Source organism: Nyctereutes procyonoides, unplaced genomic scaffold, assembly GCF_905146905.1.
Source record: "Nyctereutes procyonoides isolate TBG_1078 unplaced genomic scaffold, NYPRO_anot_genome, whole genome shotgun sequence".
Classification (NCBI taxonomy): domain Eukaryota; kingdom Metazoa; phylum Chordata; class Mammalia; order Carnivora; family Canidae; genus Nyctereutes; species Nyctereutes procyonoides.
The window spans coordinates 6570941-6591418 of record NW_026575036.1 but is presented as its reverse complement, the minus strand read 5'-3'; the positions used below and the strand labels follow the sequence as shown (position 1 = coordinate 6591418).

Here is a 20478-nt window from a genome sequence, read left to right as displayed (position 1 = left end):
GTCTGATTACTGAAGCTAGGACTTCCCTTACTGTACTTAAAGAATAATACTGAGAGTGGACATCCCTATCTTGATCCTGACCATAGGGGGATAAGCTCTCAGGTTTTCCCTATTGAGTATGATATTAGTTTTAGGTCTTTCGTATATGGCCTTTATAATAGTGAGGTATGTCCCATCTATCCCTACTTTGTTGAGGTTTTTTATTAAGAATGGATGCTATATTTTGGCAGATGTTTTTTCTGCATCTTGAGAGGATCATATGGTTCTTATCCTTTCTTTTATTAATGGTGTATCACATTGATTTGCAAGTATTACCACTCCTGCAGCCCAGGAATAAATCCCACTTGATCATGATGAGTAATTCTTTTAATGCACTGTTGGATTTGATTTTCTAATTTCTTGTTGAGAATTTTTGCGTCTGTATTCATCAGGGATATTTGTAATTCTTTTTAGTTGGGGAGGGGTGGTCTTTAGTTTTGGAATCAAGGTCATGCTGGCCTTGTAGAATGAGTCTGGAAGTTTTCCTTCCATTTCTATTTTTTGGAATAATTTGAGAAGAATAGTTACTACCTTTTCTTTAAATGTCTGGTAGAATTCCCTTGAGAAGCCATCTGTCCTTGGACTTTTGTTTATTGGGAGATATTTGATTACTGATTTAATTTCTTTGTTGGTTATGGGTCTGTTCAAATTTTCTATTTCTTCCTGTTTCAGTTTTCATAGTTTGTATGTTTCTAGGAATTTGTCTATTTCTTCCAGATTGCCTGGTTTGTTGGCCTATAATTTTTCATAAATTCTCTTATAATTATTTGTATTTCTGTGATGTTGGTTGTGATCTCTTCTCTTTCATTCATGATTTTATTTTTTGGGTCCTTTCTCTTTTTTTTTTACAAGTCTGGCTGGAGGTTTATCAATTTTATTTATTGTTTCAAAGAACTAGCTCTTAGTTTCATTAAACTGTTCTAGTATTCATCGTGTTTTCACTTTCATTTGCCTCCATGTGCTTTTTTTTTTTTTTTTTTTAAGATTTTATTTACTTATTCATGAGGGAGGCAGAGACCTAGGCAGAGGGAGAAGCAGGCTTCCTGCAGGGAGCCTGATGTGGAGCTCCATCCATCCCAGGACCCTGGGATCATGACCTGAGCCAAAGACAGACACTCAACCACTAAGCCAACTAGGTGTCCCTGCCTCCATGTACTTTTTAATTTCTTCTTAAATTTCCTGGTTAAACCATTTATTCTTTAGTAGGATGTTCTTTAATCTCTGTGTATTTGTGGTCTTTGCAAATTTTTTCTTGTGGTTAACTTCAAGTTTCATAGTGCTATGATCTGAAAATCTGCATGGTATGATCTCAGTCTTTTTGTAATTGTTGAGGGCTGATTTATGACCCAGTATGTGGTCTATTCTGGAGAATGTTCATGTGCACTAAAAAAGAATGTATTTTGCTGCTTTAGAATGAAGAGTTCTGAATGTATCTGTTAAAGCCATCTGGTCCAGTGTGTCATTCAGAGCTATTGTGTCCTTGTTGATTTTCTGCTTAGATCATCTATAAGTGTGGTGTTAATGTCCTCTAATATTATTATCAATGGATTTCTTTATGTTTATTATTAATTAATTCATACAATTGGGTGTTCCCAAGTTGGGGGCATAAATATCTACAATTATTAGATCTTCTTGGTGAATAGAATCCTTAATTATGATATTAGTGTCCTTCTTCATCTCTTGTTACAATTTTTGGTTTAAAATCTACTTTGTCTGATATATGTATGGCTACTCCGGCTTTCTTTTGATGTCTGTTAGTATGTTAGATGGTTCTCCAGCCCCTCACTTTATTTTTATTGTATTTTTTTTTAAGATTTTATTTATTTATTCGTGAGAGACACAGAGAGAGAGAGACAGAGACCAGGCAGAGGGAGAAGCAGGCTCTATTGCAGGAAGCCTGATGTGGGACTCGATCCCGGGACTCCAGGATCATGCCCTGAGCCAAAGGCAGGTGCTTGACTGCTGAGCCACCTGGGCATCCCTCCTGCCCCTCACTTTAAATAGTCAGGTGTCTTTAGCTCTAAAATGAGTCTCGTGTGGCAGCATTTCGATGGGTTTTTTTATCCATTCTGATACCCTGTGTCTTGATTGGAGCATTTAGTCTATTTATACTCAGAGTAATTATTAAAAGATATGAACTTAGTGTCATTGTGTTATCTGTCAAGTTGGTGTTTCTGGTGGTGGTCTCTGTTCCTTTCTAGTCTTCGTTGCTTGGTTTGTGTGTGTATATATGTGTGTGTGTGTATATATATTTTTTTTTCGTTTTTTTTTTTAAAGATTTATTTATTTTAGAACACACATGTGGGGTGGAGGAGGGGAGGGAACGGGAAGCAAACTCCTTGCTGAGTGGGGAGCCTGATGTAGGGCTTGATTCCACAATCCTGAGATCATGACCTGGGCTAAAACCAAGAGTTGGACACTCAATTGACTGAGCCACCCAGGTGCTCCTCAGTTTTTATATATTTGAATGGTTAAAAAAATCAGAAGAAGAATGCTTTGTGAAGTGTGAAAATTATATAAAATTTAGATTTCAGTGTCCATAAAGTTTTATTGGGACACAACCATGCTTGTTCATTTACGTATTGTCTACCACCATATTAAAAATTCTTTCCCTTTACCATTCTCTAAAGGTGATCAGTAAGGTCTTTTTTTTTAAGTATCATTATAAACTTACGGACATTTAACATATTTGATAGATCTTAATCTGTGTTATTCTTTATTTTGCCAAAATAGTCCTGTCTTTGGGCAGTAAGCACCTCTTAATCTTTTTTCTTCACCGCATAGTTTTTGACTCCTAGCTTGCTTTATGAGAAGTTACTCCTTGCTCATTTTGCATATTTCTTCCCAGACCTGGTGTCAGCCATATCTCCAGGTAGCTAGGTTCCTTTAGTTTCCTCCATCTATTTCTGTTTTATTTAAACTCTCATGTCCAAATTGCTCTCTCCTTCAACAGAATGAACGTGGAGAACATTGCTTTTTTCTATTATATTTCCGTAACCCTGAAAAAGAAAGTAATAGTAATGAAAGTAGCTAGAAGTTGCAGATAACTAAAGATTCATGCCATATCACTGCTGTTTGAAAAACTGGAAAGAAAAGAGGATAGGTCAAGGTCAAGTCCAGTTTTCATTTGCTTTTACTAGTAGTTCATAAGATGTGAGTACAATTTTTTTTCTTTAATCTTGCTTTTTCCATTTACAGAACTGCCAGAAGTTCTGGAGAGTCAGGGATATTTCTTTTTAAAGATTTTATTTATTTGAGAGAGAAACAGGGATTGACTGGGTATGGGGAGGGAGCAGACAGAGGGATAAGCAGATTTGGCACTGAGTGCAGAGCTGACATAGGACTTGATCCCATGATCCTGAGATCGCGACCCGACTCCAAATCAAGAGTCAGACACCCAACTGACTGAGCCACCCAGGTGCCCCAGGTGTTTTCACTTTTATTTTTTTGTTTTTTGTCAAATGAGATTATTCTTTTATCAGCATTTGAATACAAGTAAACAAATAAAATGCTATTTACAGCTGCCCTGAAGTTTAGTGCTGGGACATGGGCTCAGTTTTAATGAACTCAGCATCTGCTAAAACAGTCCAAGGCTGTTGCTTTGAGTAAGTGCCTCTTCATTTACCACTTAGTATCCAGTCTGCCAGCTTAGTTCCATCATTGTGTCTGTTTTTACTTTTAATAGGAGCATGTGAAATGGGTTCATGCTGAAATGATAAATAAGAACTCCAAGCTAAAGCTAATTTATGTGACTCCAGAGAAAATCGCAAAGAGCAAAATGTTCATGTCGAGACTAGAGAAAGCCTATGAAGCAAGGAGATTTACCCGGATTGCTGTGGATGAAGTTCACTGTTGTAGCCACTGGGGACATGATTTCAGACCCGGTATGTGTGATGTATCTAGAATACTCCTTGATGCTAGGGACTGTTTTCTTACTCACATGATGGAAATCCCTGCTTCTGTTAAAATTATTTCATCAGCTAGCTGTTGCTCATTTTCTCTTGCCTTATAAGGAGAATGGAGAGGCTGAGTCTTTAATCTTTACTTCTCTCACCGGAGTGCTTAGTCTTATTGCCTTTATCCCTTGAAATGCATGTTTCTCAGCAACATGATTAGCTTCCACATTTAGCCATAAAGATTTCCTGACACCAGGTTCTCCCTCACATTCAGTGAGGAATTTGTATCTGCTTCAGAGTTGTCTTCTTTAGTCATCATTCAGTCTTCAGCCTCCACTTCCTGGTCAACACCCAACTACCACCTTGGGGTTACAGTGTGGGGGACTGGGGCAGGTATTTTAGGAACCTAGTTCTGTACTCCTCCAACCTAATCCTGCAGTCATAGCTGGAAGCAGATCACTCAGACTTGTTCTGTGCAAAACAACCTTAAGCTTTAAGCAATCCTGTTCATGATTTTCAACCTCATTTCTTTCTGAACCTGCTTTCACACGCAGATGGTCCCCTGGGGTCCCCTCTAATCCCTCATTGCATTTGAGCAGGGCTTGAGACATTACCTGACAGTCACTCTCGCCTCCTTTCAGACTCTGCTCTTGCCACTTCTTACCTGACAGTCACTCTCGCCTCCTTTCAGACTCTGCTCTTGCCACTTCTGTTTCTCCTGGATTGCCTGGCATTTTACCTGCCTCAGGCTCTGTGCCAGACTGTGCTTCTGGACCCCTCCAGGCCTCTATTCCCCCATTCCTGCTTTTTCAGTATTAAACACTGGTGGGAAGAATTTTTACAGCTGCATTAATTTACACCTCAGGTCAGCTGCCATCAGACTGCTGTCCTTCGCCTTGTTCCTGATTTGTCTCCTGTTAGCATTCCTCCCAGCAAGCTTTTCATGCCTTTAACTTCTCACTTCTCATTAGGTCCTAACTCCTACTTGCAGATGCCTCTCAGTCCCCAGAAAATAGGTACCAGCAGGTCTGGATGTCGCCCTCTTTCCCTTTCCAAACATTAGTGACTTGTTTTTTCTTCGTAAGGCAAGAGACCATTTATTATAAGTGTTACCATGACTCCTCCCACTTCATCCTTTCCTGCCTTCTTAAGATCTCACTCTGTCAAAGTCTTCACTCCTGCATCTTTTTTTTTTTTTTTATGTTTTTATTTATTTAATTTGAGAGAGAGATTGAGCGAGCGAGTAGGGGGAGGAGTGGAAGGAGAGGGAGAAGCAAACTAACCTGAGCCCGGATCACATCACTGGGCTCTGTCTCAAAACCTTGAGATCATGTCTTGAGCCAAAATCAAGAGTCAGACCCTCAACCAACTGAACCACGCAGGCTCACCTCCTGAATTTTACGACTCCCTAAAACAAAGAGAGAAACTGAAATAGGCTTTCACCTTTCTCACCCCTTTATGGTGTTGTCCTGTTTCTGTTCTTCCTTTCACCTCATCCTCTAAGCTTACCATCTGTTTCTCACCTTCCTTTCTGAATTCACTGAGTCCCTTCTCTCTTCACCACTCTGCTCAGAGGTGACCTTGGTCTCCTATCTATCTCCCCATGGGCTTAATCTGCATTCCTTTTCCCACTTAACTTCTGGAGCAGGAGGAGCATTTCCTGCATTTATCTCTCTCTTGGCCACTTGTTCCTCCCTGGGTTTCTGTGATGGAGGCTTTTGATGTGTTTCCATTCTCTCTGCCTTGTTCTCCTTCCTTTGCTGCCACCCTAAGTGTTCCCCATGGTTCTAATCTGTTTTTGTCTTTTCTTACACTACTTCAGGCATGGTGGACTCGTGGCCTGAAGACACAGTTTTCTACTTTCAGAATTATTTGGGGGCATTAGGTATTTTTTAAAAATTTGATTTACATGTCTTAGGCAGGATATATACTGTCTTTTTTACTAGAGACCCCACCATGTTATTTAGACTATTCCAAAGAGTTGTTGCCTGGTAGCTACTGAAAATATCCAGTTTCTCACCCTTGCCCTATATTTCTAGCCTTAGTAGTTGATCACTTAGGATGAGAACTGTTGCTTGTGTGTTAGCATAACTTGCAATTGCCTCTGTAAATTAGCTACTAGTCGTCATCAGTGGTTCTATATCTAGTTCTCTTCCTCTGCAACTACAGATTTAGTTTATTGGAAATGTGTACCCATTTAGAAAAAATGTTTAATAGAGCTGTAATTGACATACAACCTTGTATTACTCTTAGTTATATAAAATAGTTGTGTAACTAGAAGTTTGTACCTTTTGACTCCTTTCACCCATTTTGCCCACCTCTGTGCCTCACCTCTGGCAACCACCAGTGTGTTTTCAGTATTTTGGGTTGTTTTTTCTTTTTAAAGATTCCACATATAAGTGAGATCATATAGTGGTTATCTTTCTCTATCTGACTTATATCACTTAGCATTATGCTCTCAAGTTTCATCCATGTTGTTGCCAATAGCAGAATTTCCTTATTTTTTAAGGCCAAATAATATTCCATTGTGGGTGTATGTATATATACGTACCACATTTTCTTTAACCATGCATCATTGCATGCTTAGGTTGTTTCCATGCCTTGGCTGTTATGCATAATGCTCCAGTGAACATAGAGGAGTAGATACCTTTTTCTTTTTTTAAATGTTTAGCACTGAATAGGTATTCACTATGGTCGTATCTTTTTTTTTTTTTTTTTTAAGATTTAATTGTTTATTTGAGAGAGAGAGTACACAGAGGGAAAGGGAGAAGGAAAAGCAGAATCAGAGACAGGGGGGCTCAATGTGAGGCTTGATCTCAGGATCCTGGGATCATAACCTGAGCCAAAGGCCAGATACCTAACCAATAAGCCACCCAGGCACCCCCAGGCATAGCTATCTTTTCAAGATAGTGGTTTTGTTTCTTTGGATAAATACCCAGGAGTGGAATTGTTGAGTCATATGGTAGTTTTATTTTTTAATTTTTGAGGAACCTCTATATTGTTTTTTCTCTTTTTAAAGATTTTTAATTTATTTTAGAGAGAGCATGCACTAGCCAGAGTGGAGGGAGGGGCGCAGAGAGAAGGAGAGATGCAGACTCCGCGCTGAGCTCATAGCCCATATGGGGCTCCATCTCATGACTCTGAGATCATGATCTGAGCAGAAATCAAGAGTTGGATGCTTAACCGACTAAGCAACCTAGGTGCCCCACACTATTGTTTTTCATAGTGGCTACACAAATTTACATTGCTACCAGTAGTTCACCTGGGTTCTTTTTTCTCCCACACTTGTTATTTCTTGTATTTTTGAGGATAGCTATCCTTTTTTTTTTTTTTTTTTTTTTTGCCCCTAGTACATTTCATTTATTGTAAGAGATTAATCTCTTTATTTTTTTTATTTATTTTTTTTTTTATAAATTAATTTTTATTGGTGTTCAATTTACCAACATACAGAATAACACCCAGTGCTCATCCCGTCAGGTGTCCCCCTCCGTGCCCGTCACCCATTCACCCCCACCCCCCGCCCTCCTCCCCTTCCACCACCCCTAGTTCATTTCCCAGAGTTAGAAGTCTTTATGTTCTGTGTCCCTTTCTGATATCTCCCACACATTTCTTCTCCCTTCCCTTATATTCCCCTTCACTATTATTCATATTCCCCAAATGAGTGAGAACATACACTGTTTGTCCTTCTCCGATTGACTTACTTCACTCAGCATAATACCCTCCAGTTCCATCCACGTTGAAGCAAATGGTGGGTATTTGTTGTTTCTAATGGCTGAGTAATATTCCATTGTATACATAAACCACATCTTCTTTAGAGGATAGCTATCCTAACAATGTGTGAGGTGATGTTTCACTGTGGTTTTGATTTGCATTTTACTCATGATAAGTGATGTGGGAAACCTTTTCAGGTACCTGTTGGCTATTTGTATGTCTTGTCTAGAAAAATGTCTGTCCAGATCCTCTGCCTAGTTTTCAATCAGATTTTTTTGTTTTGTTTTATTTTGTTTTTATTATTGAGTTGAATGAGTTCTTTGTATAGTTTTTATGTTAACCTTGTATCGGATAGTTGCAAATATTTTCTCCTAATCCATAGGTTGCCTTTTCATTATATTATGTCACTATATATATATATATCACCATATTATATATGGTTTCCTTTGCTGTATAGAAGCGTTTTATAGTTTTATGCAGTACCACTTACACAGTTTTGCTTTTGTTGCCTTTTCTTTTGATGTCAAATCCGGTAAATTGTTGCAAAGATCAGTGTTGGGAGCTTATCCCCTATGTTTTCTTCAGGTAGTGTTATGGTTCCAGGCATTATGGTCAAGATTTTAATCCATTTTGAGTTGATTTGTATATGGTATAAGGTTCTAGTTTCATTCTTTTGCATGTGTCTGTCTAGTTTTCCCAACACCATTTATTGAAAAGACTGTCGATTCTCCATTGTATATTCTTGATGCCTTTGTCATAAATTAATTGACCATATATGTGTGGATTTATTTCTGGATTCTATATTTTGTTTTACTGATCCATGTTTCCATTTTTATACTAACACTATACCGTTTTGATTACTCTAGCTTTGTAATATGGTTTGAAATGAAGTTTGATGCCTCCATCTTTTTTCATATTTCTCAGTATTGCTTTGGCTATTGGGGGCCTTTTGTTTGTTGTTCTGTACAAATTTTAGGATGGTTGTTTCTAGTTCTGTGAAAAGCCTTTGGACTCCTGATAGGGATTGCTTTGAATCTGTAGATTGCTCTGGGTATATGGACATTTTAATAGTGCTAAGTCTTCCATTTCATAGACACAGAATATCTTTCCATTACTCTGTGTTATCTTCAGTTTCTTTTATCAGGGTCTTACAGTTTTCAAGTGCATATTTTACTTCCTTGGTTAAATTTATCGCTTGGCATTTTATTCTTCTTGATGTAATTGTGGACAGAATCGTTTTCGTAATTTCCCTAAAAGTTCGGTATTAGTATATAGAAACACAACTGATTTTTGTATATAGATTTTGTGTTCTGTAACTTTTGAGAATTTTAGTTCTAATCGGTTTTTGGTGGAATCAAGATTTTTCTGTGTATAATTTCATGTCATCTGTAAATAGTGACAGTTTTACTTATTTTCTTTCAAGTTGGATGCCTTTTATTTCTTTTTCTTGCCTAATTAACCTGGTTAGGACTTCTACTAGTATGTTAAATAACAGTAGTGAGAGTGGGCATCCTTGTCTTGTTCCTGAACAGGAAGAAAAGTTTGGAAGTAATAAGCTTGAGAAGAAAGTCTTTGTGGAGCTGAAACTCCATTCTCTGAGGAGGCACAGCCCCATGCTGCTGATGTCTCGTAGTGAAGGCCGAGGTGGGTGGACCTGTGACGAAGTGGGTTCTCCAAAGTTTGGAAAAACTGCCATCTGTATTCATCTGCTCCTATGAAGACACAGTGCTTGTGTAGGGATGAAGAAGCCTTCTGGGGTGACTTCTTGAGAATACAAGCAAGTCCACAGGAAGCAGAAAGGAAGGATTGAGACACTTCTTCCTCCCCCAGCCTCGTACTCTGTCCTTATAGGGCCAGCTCACAAAACAGAAATGGAGTGTATGGATTCCCCGCTCCAGCACCACAGAGCGGGGTAGAGAAGGATGGAGTTCTCTCAGCTAATAACTGTAACGTAATAATGGCACATCATCCTTGGTTTATCTTACCTCTGCAGATCCAGGCCATCGCCAAGTCCTGTCAGCTCTACTGCTAAACTGAATCTCAAGTTTGTCTACTTCCCTTTGTCTGTATTGCTGTCTCCTAGGTCCAGCTAGGCTCCTTTCCATTGGCCCACTACAGTGGCTCCCCAACTAGCCTGATTCAAGACTTACTCTTCTACAGTTTATTCCTCACACAACAACCAAAGTGATCCTTTCTACATACAAATCAAACCCTGGGACTTCCCTTCCTAAACTACCCACCAGATCCTCTTTGTACTTAGAATAAATTCCATATTCTTAACTGGGGTCCATAAGACAGTACATATGATCTCTCTTCTGTTTGTCTCTACCTGATTTCCTATTCTTCTTCCTCCCTCTTTACATTCCTCCTACACTAGCTTACCACTATGAGCCCTTCTCACCCTCTGATAATAACGTACTTATTGATTTACTCTTTGTTTTGTCTGGTTTCTTTGCTTGAATTGTACTTCCATTTGCATAACATCCTTGTTTTGTTCACCACATAGTCTTCAGTGCCTGGAGAAATGCTTGGCAGGAATGGATGAATCTTGGATCCCTCTCTCCCCTCCCCTCCCCTCAATACTCCCCACTCTCCCTCCCCCAGGGGCCATATCCCAGTAGTCACCAGGACTTATAGGGCTCTAGTTCTTGGGTTTCTCCTCAGTGTTTTCTTTCTGTTCTGTCCTCATTGTCATGCCTTGTTTCCTGTTCTTACTGGGTTTCCAGTTGGCTGCTGCCATCTTTGAACTGATTTCCCTTTCTTTAGTCTTTTCCCTCTTCCAGCCCATACCTTGCGCTACCGCCAAAAGATGAGTCTATCTATATCCCTTGTGTGCTATAAAAATAACATGGTGACTCATTTCCTATAGGACAAAGGCTTAGCTCCTTCAACCAACTGACAGTTGTTCCCAGTCTTACTTAAGCCTGCCTTTCTGTGCTCTGCCGTCTTTCTGTGGTGCTATCATTCGAGGTGCAGGCGGGGAAGCAGAGCTACTGTGAACACCAGGTCATCAGGGATTTCTGTTAGGAAGCAAACCCTGTACAGTGGTACGAGTTGCTGGGGAAGTGAAGGATGGACGATCAGAGAAAGTCCCTGATTTCCTGAAGCACTGGTGTGGGATGACCAACTGGAGCTTGTAGTGGTGTCTAAGGAGCCTGTCTGGTGCCAGAGGGAGCCACAGGGAAACTCTTGAGAGGGCTCCGGTAAGCTCTCTCCTCCTAGTAGCTGTCAGCACCATAGGTCTACGGCTAAGCATCTGGTGGGGCCTGTTGGTGGGCAAGGCCTACAGCTGGGAGGAAGAGCTGAAGGGAAAGTGGAAAAAAACTAGGACAGGCTAGAACTGCCTGGGCACCTGCGCATCTGTCCCTCATCCTATCTGCCCGGAAAGATCCCCAGAGAGTAATGGCGGCTACTTCACTTCTACCTGCCACACCTTGCACATGGTCTTCTTTTGGGCCATGTGCACTTGGAGCCATACAGGGAACGTGGTTCGCCCACTTACTGGAGTTGACAGTAGGTGCACCAGCTTGACCCCCTGTGAGTTAGCCGGACAGAACTGCCTGCTGTTATCTGACTACCAGGTAATTTCATGCCGGTGTATTTGCAGCATATGTATGTGCTGTGTCGGTGCCTGGTGTTCTCTTCTAACCTGCCTAGTGAGCTTCTGCTTGTCCTTCAAGACCCAACTCAGATGTTACCTCCTTGAAACCTTCACGACTTCCTCAATGCCACCTTCTCTGTTTTCCTGGTAGTTCTCTAGCTTTGCATTTAGCAGTTTCGACCACAGTCCCTTTCCACGTTCTCCAAGAACTTCAGGTACATCAGGACAACTCATCTAGTGATTGAAATGTTTATGACAAATATGAGCCCAGAATGGTTTCCCGGAAATAAGTTGTATAAAGACCAGTGCCTCAGCAAAAGTTTTCTGGTCTGAATTTGCCACACTTGGAGGATAGTGATGGTAGAAGGGGTTTGGCTGATGGCCTCTCTTCTCTCTTGTCAGTTGTAAGGTTCACATGCTATGGCCACTTCCACTCTTGAATCCCCTAGTCAGAGGGTGCAAACCAGTGCACAGCTTACTGGAAATGTTTTGGTGTTTCCTCTCTCCAACAGGGAGTTCAGTTCACCTGCGGGCAAGAGCAGTGCTTCTGAAGAACCAGTTAAAAGTAGCCTAAAACCTGCCTACTCAGAAAGGCCAGGCACCAACTGCAGATTAGCAGTTGCAAGCTGGGGAAATAAAATCCAGCAACCATCGTTTAACTGTAATGGTAAGATGTCATTTTCTCCTTAAGGATAGAAAGTGGGCCAACTTGATGTTTTTTCTTTTCCAGATTACAAGGCACTTGGTATCTTGAAGCGGCAGTTCCCTAACACAGCCCTAATGGGGCTGACTGCAACCGCAACAAGCCATGTACTGAAGGATGCCCAGAAGATACTGTGTGTGGAAAAGTGTTTTACTTTCACGGCTTCTTTTAATCGGCCAAATCTTTATTATGAGGTATGTAGCTTTTATGTCAATTTATTACTTTCATGAAGGATTACAGCAGAGGTTTCCTCTTCATTATGTTTATTTACGTAACAGTTAACTCTATTTAAAAGTTTTTAAAATCAGGAGGTAATTATAAGCAGATCCTTGAGTAATGCTTTCTTCATGTGTCTCTGTTGCTGCATAATCCTCTGCTGGATTAAATAAAAGACATTGACTTGTGAAATTGATGCACATTCTTGTACAGGGATGGAGGGGAAGCATAGATTGATACCAAGGACCCTAATGACATCTCCACTGAAGTTAATCATAAAATATTAATAAGCCATTAAAGATTTGCTAATTTAGATTATATAGGTTAACAGCTTTTTTTTTTTTTCTTTCGAAACTTTTAAAAGAATAGACTTAATATTTTTTGGAGTTTTCACTGAAGTTATTTATGCCATGGTTTATGTTTTTATAAAAGTAGCATCAGAAACAGGGACGCCTGGGTGGCTCAGTTAGTTAAGCAGGCAACTCTTGATCTCAGCTTAGGTCTTAACTTCAGGTTATGAGATCAAGCCATACTGGGCATGGAGCCTACATAAAAAAAAAATAAACACCAGAAAATAAAAAAGGTCTCCATCTTTACAGGTTATTTGCTGCTTCTGTGCCTCCTCATTCCTAGTAAATTCAAAACCAAGGATCAAGAAGAGTCTGGGTGGTGGCAGGGTCAGGGGAGGTGAATATGAGTAAGAGATAAGCATTGTGCCCATAAAAGCACAGCACCCTGAAAGTTGTTAAGCAAATGGCTACGTGGATGAGGCCATTAATTTACTTTGTACTAAGTTAGCTTTTTCTTAGATTCGGCAGAAGCCCTCCAACACTGAAGATGTTATCGAGGATATTGTAAAGCTCATTAATGGGAGATACAAAGGGCAATCAGGTAATGCAAAAACAAACCAACTTTGAAGACAGAACTTTAAAAAAGTAATTAATATTACATTGATCTAGTGAATGATGAGCTGCCAGAAATATTAATGCATGTTAGAAGATACTTGAAAATGTTATGAAAGAATTAGTTTACTTGGTGATCTTAGAAATTGGATGTGTCATTTGCTCATGGGACAGATTATAAGAGTCCAGCACCTAATTGCTTTAAATAGTGGACCTAACACATAATGCTAAGTATCAACAGCACATATTTAGTAAGTATCCACTGTGTATAAGATAGAAGGTTAAGCAGTGATTTTCTGAAGAGATGTAATACATAGTCCTTTATAGAAAAGGATACAGTAAGGAATAAATAGTATATATTGAATGAGTTAACTGTAGGTGGAGAGTATTTGTATCCATGCTCCAGAATTTATACGTAGACAGGAGTTACTGAAGCACAGAGTTTGTGTAAAAGCATTTCAAAGCTGTTCTACAGATTTTCAGAAGATACTAATGGTGCCCTGGGTGAAAGGAGCTCCAGGGTCAAATTTGAGAAAGACTGCAGCTGTTTTTCCCTTCTTGAGCTTCACAGGGTATATCAGTTGGCACATGAGAAGTTCTGGCCAGCCCTGCAAGTAGAGAAACTTGTTTAACTTTGTTCAGTGCAAAAAACAAACAAACAAAAAACAGCTTTGTTCAGTGCGATGGTCCCCAAAGTCACTTGCACATGAAACCTTTTACATCATATTCGAGAGGAAAGAGAGGGGTAATGGGAACCAAAATTGGTGGCCCAGGGCTTATTTGTCCTTTAGAACAAGCTGCTGATCAAATCTTGAATTATACCAGAAAGTCATATGTGTTCAGGACCTTGGAATTTTTTTCTAAATCTTTTTTCCTGTGCATTATATTAATCAGCATGTTGAATGTATGTTAAAAATTATATATATCTAACAACTGAACATATTTTACTACAGGAATCATATATTGCTTTTCTCAGAAAGACTCCGAGCAAGTTACAGTTAGTTTACAGAAACTGGGAATTCAGGCAGGTGCATACCATGCCAATATGGAACCAGAAGATAAGACCAGTGTTCATCGAAGATGGTCAGCCAATGAAATTCAGGTTAAGTATATATCTTCAGTAGAAGCCTAATTAACATTTAAAAATATTTTTAACTTCATTTAACTAACAAAAAATGTTGAAACAAATTTTAGGTAGTAGTGGCCACGGTTGCATTTGGTATGGGAATTGACAAACCAGATGTGAGGTTTATTATCCATCATTCAATGAGTAAATCTATTGAAAATTATTACCAAGAGAGTGGACGTGCAGGTATGTACAACTACTATCCAGAAGTAACTTTTAACAAAGCTTTTCCAGAAAACATACTATATATGATGTTTAATAATTCTGTATTTTTAATCTTCTTTATTAGCTAGTATATTAGACAATGAAATAATTTTTGCAGGTTTTAAAATTTTTATTTTTTTTGCAGTTTTATGCTTATTTATACTTATGTTCTTAAGTGCCTATCTTACTTGTATGGGAGTGTTGGAAATTGTTCCTATATTTGCTAAGATAATTTGATGTCCATCTTTGCCTTCTGGATTTTTAATTAGTGGTTTCAAATTTATAACTTCAGTAACTGAATTATATAGCACATATTTTTTAACTTAAAAGCTGATCATAAATCTGTTTAGTCATTTTTTTTCTTAGAATTTGAGGGCAGCTGATACAAATTAACTTTCATATCTCTGAAATTTTTAGATTTGATATATGTAAACAATGAAGCATTGTCAGCTGATTTTACATTTTTTTGCATATTTTCAATTTTTTTTTTTTTAATTTTCAAATTTTCAAGTAATTTTGCAATCTCAAGATTTCTCACACTACAGGTCGAGATGACATGAAAGCGGACTGTATTTTGTATTATGGCTTTGGAGATATATTCAGAATAAGTTCAATGGTGGTGATGGAAAACGTGGGACAACAGAAGCTTTATGAGATGGTGTCATATTGTCAAAACATAAGCAAGTAAGCCACATACTTTTTTTATAACTTGTCATTTAAACATAAGCATGATATGAAATTACTTTGAGTACTTGCTCAGTAAGTAAGTCTACTGGCAGAGTATCAAGTATAAATTTGTAAAAGCAAATGTCAGTACCTGAACCTTCAGGATCTGCCTTAATTCAAGAAGAGATTCTCTCTCTTTCTCTCTCTCTCTCCCCCTGATAATCCTCCAAAACTGTTTTTTAATGGAGTTTTTTTTTTTTTTTTAAGATTTTATTTATTTATTCATGAGAGATAGAGAAAAAAGAGAGGCAGAGACACAGGCAGAGGGAGAAGCAGACTCCATGCAGGGAGCCCGACGTGGGACTTGATCCCGGGTCTCCAGGATTAGGCCCTGGGCTGAAGGCGGTGCTAAACCGCTGAGCCACCCGGGCTGCCCTGGAGTTTTTTCTTTTTTTTTTTTTTTTAAGTAAAACAAGCATATGGAAATACTGATTTTATTTGAAGAATAATTGACATACAATATCCGTATTAGTTTCACATGTACAACATAGAGAGTCAGTATTCATATACATTACAAAATGGTCACAATAAGTCTAGTGACCCTCTGTCACCCTACAGAGTTGTTACAATATGATGGACTGTATTCCCTCTGCTGTATAATACATCCCTTGGTCATCATTATTTTATAACTGGAAGATTATATATGATTATATCTCTTAATCCCCTCCACCATATTGAAAGTTTTGATATAAATTGACAGTGAGTCCAAGCCTTTTCTTCCGGAACCAGCATATAGCTATAAGCTTTACTCATTTTGAAAGAGTATAAATGGTAGGCATTTTGAGAGCTGAGCTCAGTAACATGTACCATTTCACCAGCTGATGGGTTGATGAAATAGTTGAGAGCAGGATTAAGTTTCTCCTTAAAAAATAAATTTAAATCTGTATTTAGGGTGGCTTTAGTTAGACCATATAGTTCCCTGATGGCTTTTTAATATTAGTCATCCTTATACTCTTACTGCCCATCCTAAAAAGGACTAAAAAATTTTGAACTGATAAACAGTTATTGTACAGTGACAGAAAATGTAATTTCTTCCTGTACACCTATAGGTGGTACGACAATCTAGGTAAAGAAATAAGAAAATGACAATTTTCTTAGATATCCAGTAGACTCCCAAGCAGCATATTTTGGGGTTTAGAGTCAAATACAAGAAACTGCTAAAATGCAAGAAACTGCTTTGGTATCAGGAAGATTCCCTTAATATTTGCACAATATTGCATCTCAAAGGGAGTCTTGGCTTCTAAAAGAAGTGTTTTTTCAAGTACATAAGGAAAAAATTATATGTGGTAGGTGAAGGATAGTCTCCCAGAGACTAGGGATAGTCTGGGTTGTTTGGGTGGGCCCAGTATAATCACAAGGGTTCTTATGTGTGGAAGGAAGCAGGAAAGGTCAGAATAATACTCGTTGGCTTTGAAGAGGGAGCAAAGAGGGTATGAACCAAGGAATTCAGGCAGGCTCTAGAAATTGGAAAAGGCAAGGAAACAGATTCTCCCCTAGAGCCTCCAGAAGAAATCCATCCCTGCTGACACCTTGTTTCTAAGCCAGGGAGACCCATGTCAGACTTCTAACCTATAGAAATGTAAGATAATAAATTCCTGTTGTTTTAAGCCACTAAGCTTGTGGTAATGTTATGACAGCAGTAGGAAACTAATATAATCTGTAACTGTGTTTTGAAATGGGGATTCTTAACACTTATTAGGTCATTTAATAATTTGTATCTTTAAATGTGTTTACAGGTGTCGCCGTGTATTGATAGCTCAACATTTTGATGAAGTGTGGAATGCAGAAGCATGCAACAGAATGTGTGATAATTGTTGTAAAGACATTTGTGAGTTCACTGTTTGTCTAACTGAAGTAGAGTTGACACATAATGTTGTATTAGTTTTAGGTATACAATATAGTGATTCTGTAAGTCTGTACACTCTGCTGTGCCCACTACAAGTGTAGCTACCACCTGTCACTATGCAAATGATGTTACAGTGCCATTGACCATGTATTCCCTGTGCTGTGCCTTTCATCCCATGACTCTAAGCCTCTATCTCCCACTCTCCTTCCCCCTTTTTGTGCATCCCTTCACCTCCCTTCCCCTCTGGCAAACATCAGTTTTCTGTATTTATGGGTCAGTTTCTGCTTTCTTTATTTTTTTAGTTTCTACATGGAAGTGAAATCCTATGGTATTTGTCTTTGTCTGACTTATTTCACTTGGAATAATGCCCTCTGTGTCCATTCATATTGTTGCAAATGACAAAATCTCATTTTTTGATGGCTGAGTAATACTGCATTGTGTATATCAATGGCATACAGTGGACACTTGTGATGTTGCCATGTCTTGGCTATAAATGTAGTGGTACATATCTCTTTTCAAATTAGTGTTTTTGTTTTTGGGGTTAGTACTTGGTAGTGGAATTACTGGATCATGTGGTAGTTCTCTGTGGTAGTTCTGTTTTTAATTTTTTGAGGAACCTCCCTAGTATTTTCTACAGTGGCTACATCGGTTTGTATTGCTACCAACAGTGCACAGGTGTTCCATTTTCTCCACATCCTTACCGACACTTGTTGTTTCTTGTGTTTTTTTTTTGTTTTTGTTTTTTGTTTTTTTGTTTCTTGTGTTTTTGATTCTAGCCATTTTGACAGATGCAAAGTGATTTCTCACTGTGGTTTTGATTTGCATTTCCCTAATGATTAGTGATGGTGAGCATCTTTTCATGTGTCTCTTGACTATTTGTAGGTCTTATTTAGGAAAATGTCTATTCAGGTCTTCTGGTCATTTTTAACAGGACTGTTTTTTTGGTGTTGAGTTGTAGAAGTTCTTCATATACCTTGGATACTAACCCTTTATCAGATATGTCATTTGCAAATATCTTCTCCCATTTGGTAAATTGTCTTTTCTTCACTGTGCAAAAGCTTTTTAGTTTACTGTGGTCCCAGTAATTTATTTTTGCTTTTGTTTCCCTTGCATGAGACATATTCAGAAAAATGTTGCTATGATCAATGTCAAAAAAATTGCTGCCTATGTTCTCTTCTGGCATTTTATGCTTACAGGTCTTACATTTAGGTCTTTAATCCATTTTGAGTTTATTTTGTTATATGGGATGAAAGTGGTCTGGGTTTCCCAACACCATTTATTGAAGAGAGTGTCTTTTTCTCTGTATTCTTCCATCCTTTGTCGTAGATTAATTGACCATATATATAAATGTGGGCTTATTTCTGGGCTATTCTTTTCCATTGATCCGTATCTATTTTTGTAGAAGTACCATATTGTTTTGATTATGGCAGGTTTATAGTATAGTATATTTTGAAATCTGTGATTTGAAATCTACCTTTTTCTTTCTCAAGATTTCTTTGGCTATTTGAGGTCTTTTGTGGTCCCATACAAGTTTTAGGATTATTCTAGTTCTGTGAGGAAAAAGTGTTGGTATTTTGTTAGACATTACACTGAATCTGTAGACTGCTTCGTGCAGTAGGCATTTTACAGTATTTTTCCAGCTCATGAGCATTGACGGTCTTTCCATTTGCTTGTGTAATCTTTGATTTCTTTCAACAGTGTTTTATAGTTTTCAGAGTACAGCTTCTTTTGTCTTCTCAGATAAGTTTCTTCCTGGATATTTTATTATGCTTAGTGCAAGTGTACACGAAATTGTGTTTTTAATTTATCTTTCTGCTACTTATTAGTGTATAGAAATGTAACTGATTTCTGTGTATTAATTTTATATCTTGCAACTTTACTGAATTCATTTATTCTACTAGTTTTTTATAGTGGAGTCTTTAAGGTTTTCTATGTATAGTATCATGTCTCTTACAAATAGTGATATTTTAACTTTTTCCTTACAAGATGGGTATATTTGTCTTGTGGTTAGAACTTCCAGTACCATATTGAATAGAGGTGGACAGGCTTGTCTTGCTCGTGGACCTTAGAGAAAAAGCTCTTGGTTTCTCATCATGGAGTATGTTAGCTCTAGATTCTTCATGTATGGGCTTTATTATGTTGAAGTATGTTCCCTCTAAACCTACTTTATGGAGTTTTTATCATGTACAGATGTTGAATTTCGACAAATGCTTGTTTTGCATCTATTCAGATAATACATGGTTTTTGTCCTCTTGTGAGTGAGTATCACATTAATTGCTTTGCAAATATTGAACCATCTATATATGCTGGGAATAAATACCAGTTCATCCTGGTGAATGATCCTTTTAATGTGTTGTTAAATGTGGTTTGCTAATATTTTGTTGAATTTTGCATCTCTGTGGATAAGTGATACTGGCCTGTAGCTTTCTTTGTGTGTTGTCTTCGGTTTGGTATCAGGGTAATTCTGGCTGCATGGAATGTATTTGGAAGCTTTCCTTCTTTTTTTGATATAATTTGAGGAGAAAGTATTTATTGTTGTTTGGGTTTTTTTTAAGATTTTATTTATTTATTCTTGAGAGACACAAACACAGAGAGAGAGAGAGAGAGAGAGGCAGAGACACAGGCAGAGGGAGAAGCAGGATCCAAGCAGGGAGCCTGATGTGGGACTCGATCCTGGGTCTCCAGGATCACACCCTGGGCCGAAGGCCGCGCTAAACCGCTAAGCCACCTGGGCTGCCCTATAGCTGTGTTCTTATTGCCATTTTGTTGATTGTTTTCTGGTTGTTTTTGTAGTTCTCTTTTCCTTTCTTGCTCTCTTGCTTTGTGATTGATGACTTTATGTGGTGTTACGTTTGCTTTTCTGTTGTTACTTTTTTCCCCCACATTTTTAAAGTTTGGCTTTTTATTAAAAAAAATTTTTTTTAAGTGATCTCTTTGCCCAATGTGGGCAAAAATCTCACAGTCCTGAGATCAAGAGTTGCATGGCTTTTATTTTCTGTGGCCCAGGGTAGATGAATCTCCATTGACAAACCAAGAGCCCCTATTTTTAAAAATTTCTTATCTTTGCCTTTATTTGACTCATCACAACGTTATATTGGTTTCAGATGTACAACATATTGATTTAGCAACTGTAAGTTATGCTGTACCCATCACAAGTGTCAGTACCATTTGTCACCATGCAACACTCTTACAGTACCATTGACTATATTCTATATACTGTACTTTTTCCCTTTATTTGACTTATTATAGGTTTTGGATTTGTGGTTACCATGAGGTTCATATATAACATTCTGAGTATAAAGCAGTGTATATATTAGGTGATGGTCATTTAAGTTTGAACACATTCTAAAAGAACTTTTCACTCCCCCCCACCATGGTTTATGTGTATGTTGCCATATTTTACCTCTTTTTATTGATAATTTCCTTATATCTAATTATGGCTTTTTTCTTTTCCACTTAAACAAGTCCCTTTAGCATTTCTTGTAAGGCCAGCTTAGTGGTGATGAAC

At 38.3% G+C, this 20478-nt stretch overlaps 1 protein-coding gene and 1 long non-coding RNA gene across 10 annotated transcripts in view; one reads left to right on the top strand and one right to left on the bottom strand.

Annotated features, from left to right (window-relative positions):
- The window catches only part of RECQL (RecQ like helicase), a 45798-nt gene that overhangs the window by 20106 nt on the left and 5214 nt on the right, over nt 1–20478 (top strand). For all 9 annotated transcript variants that reach the window (XM_055318594.1, XM_055318591.1, XM_055318597.1 and 6 more), the window contains 7 exons: nt 3725–3923; nt 11978–12144; nt 12976–13057; nt 14022–14170; nt 14263–14380; nt 14944–15082; nt 16861–16952. In XM_055318594.1, coding sequence (XP_055174569.1) covers nt 3725–3923; nt 11978–12144; nt 12976–13057; nt 14022–14170; nt 14263–14380; nt 14944–15082; nt 16861–16952 — 946 coding nt within the window. The remainder of the gene's footprint in view (nt 1–3724; nt 3924–11977; nt 12145–12975; nt 13058–14021; nt 14171–14262; nt 14381–14943; nt 15083–16860; nt 16953–20478) is intronic.
- Nucleotides 13070–20478, bottom strand: part of LOC129505556 (uncharacterized) — a 35360-nt gene continuing 27951 nt past the window's right edge. Inside the window, exon 10 of the long non-coding RNA XR_008663555.1 lies at nt 13070–13676. This is a non-coding gene — a long non-coding RNA (uncharacterized LOC129505556). The remainder of the gene's footprint in view (nt 13677–20478) is intronic.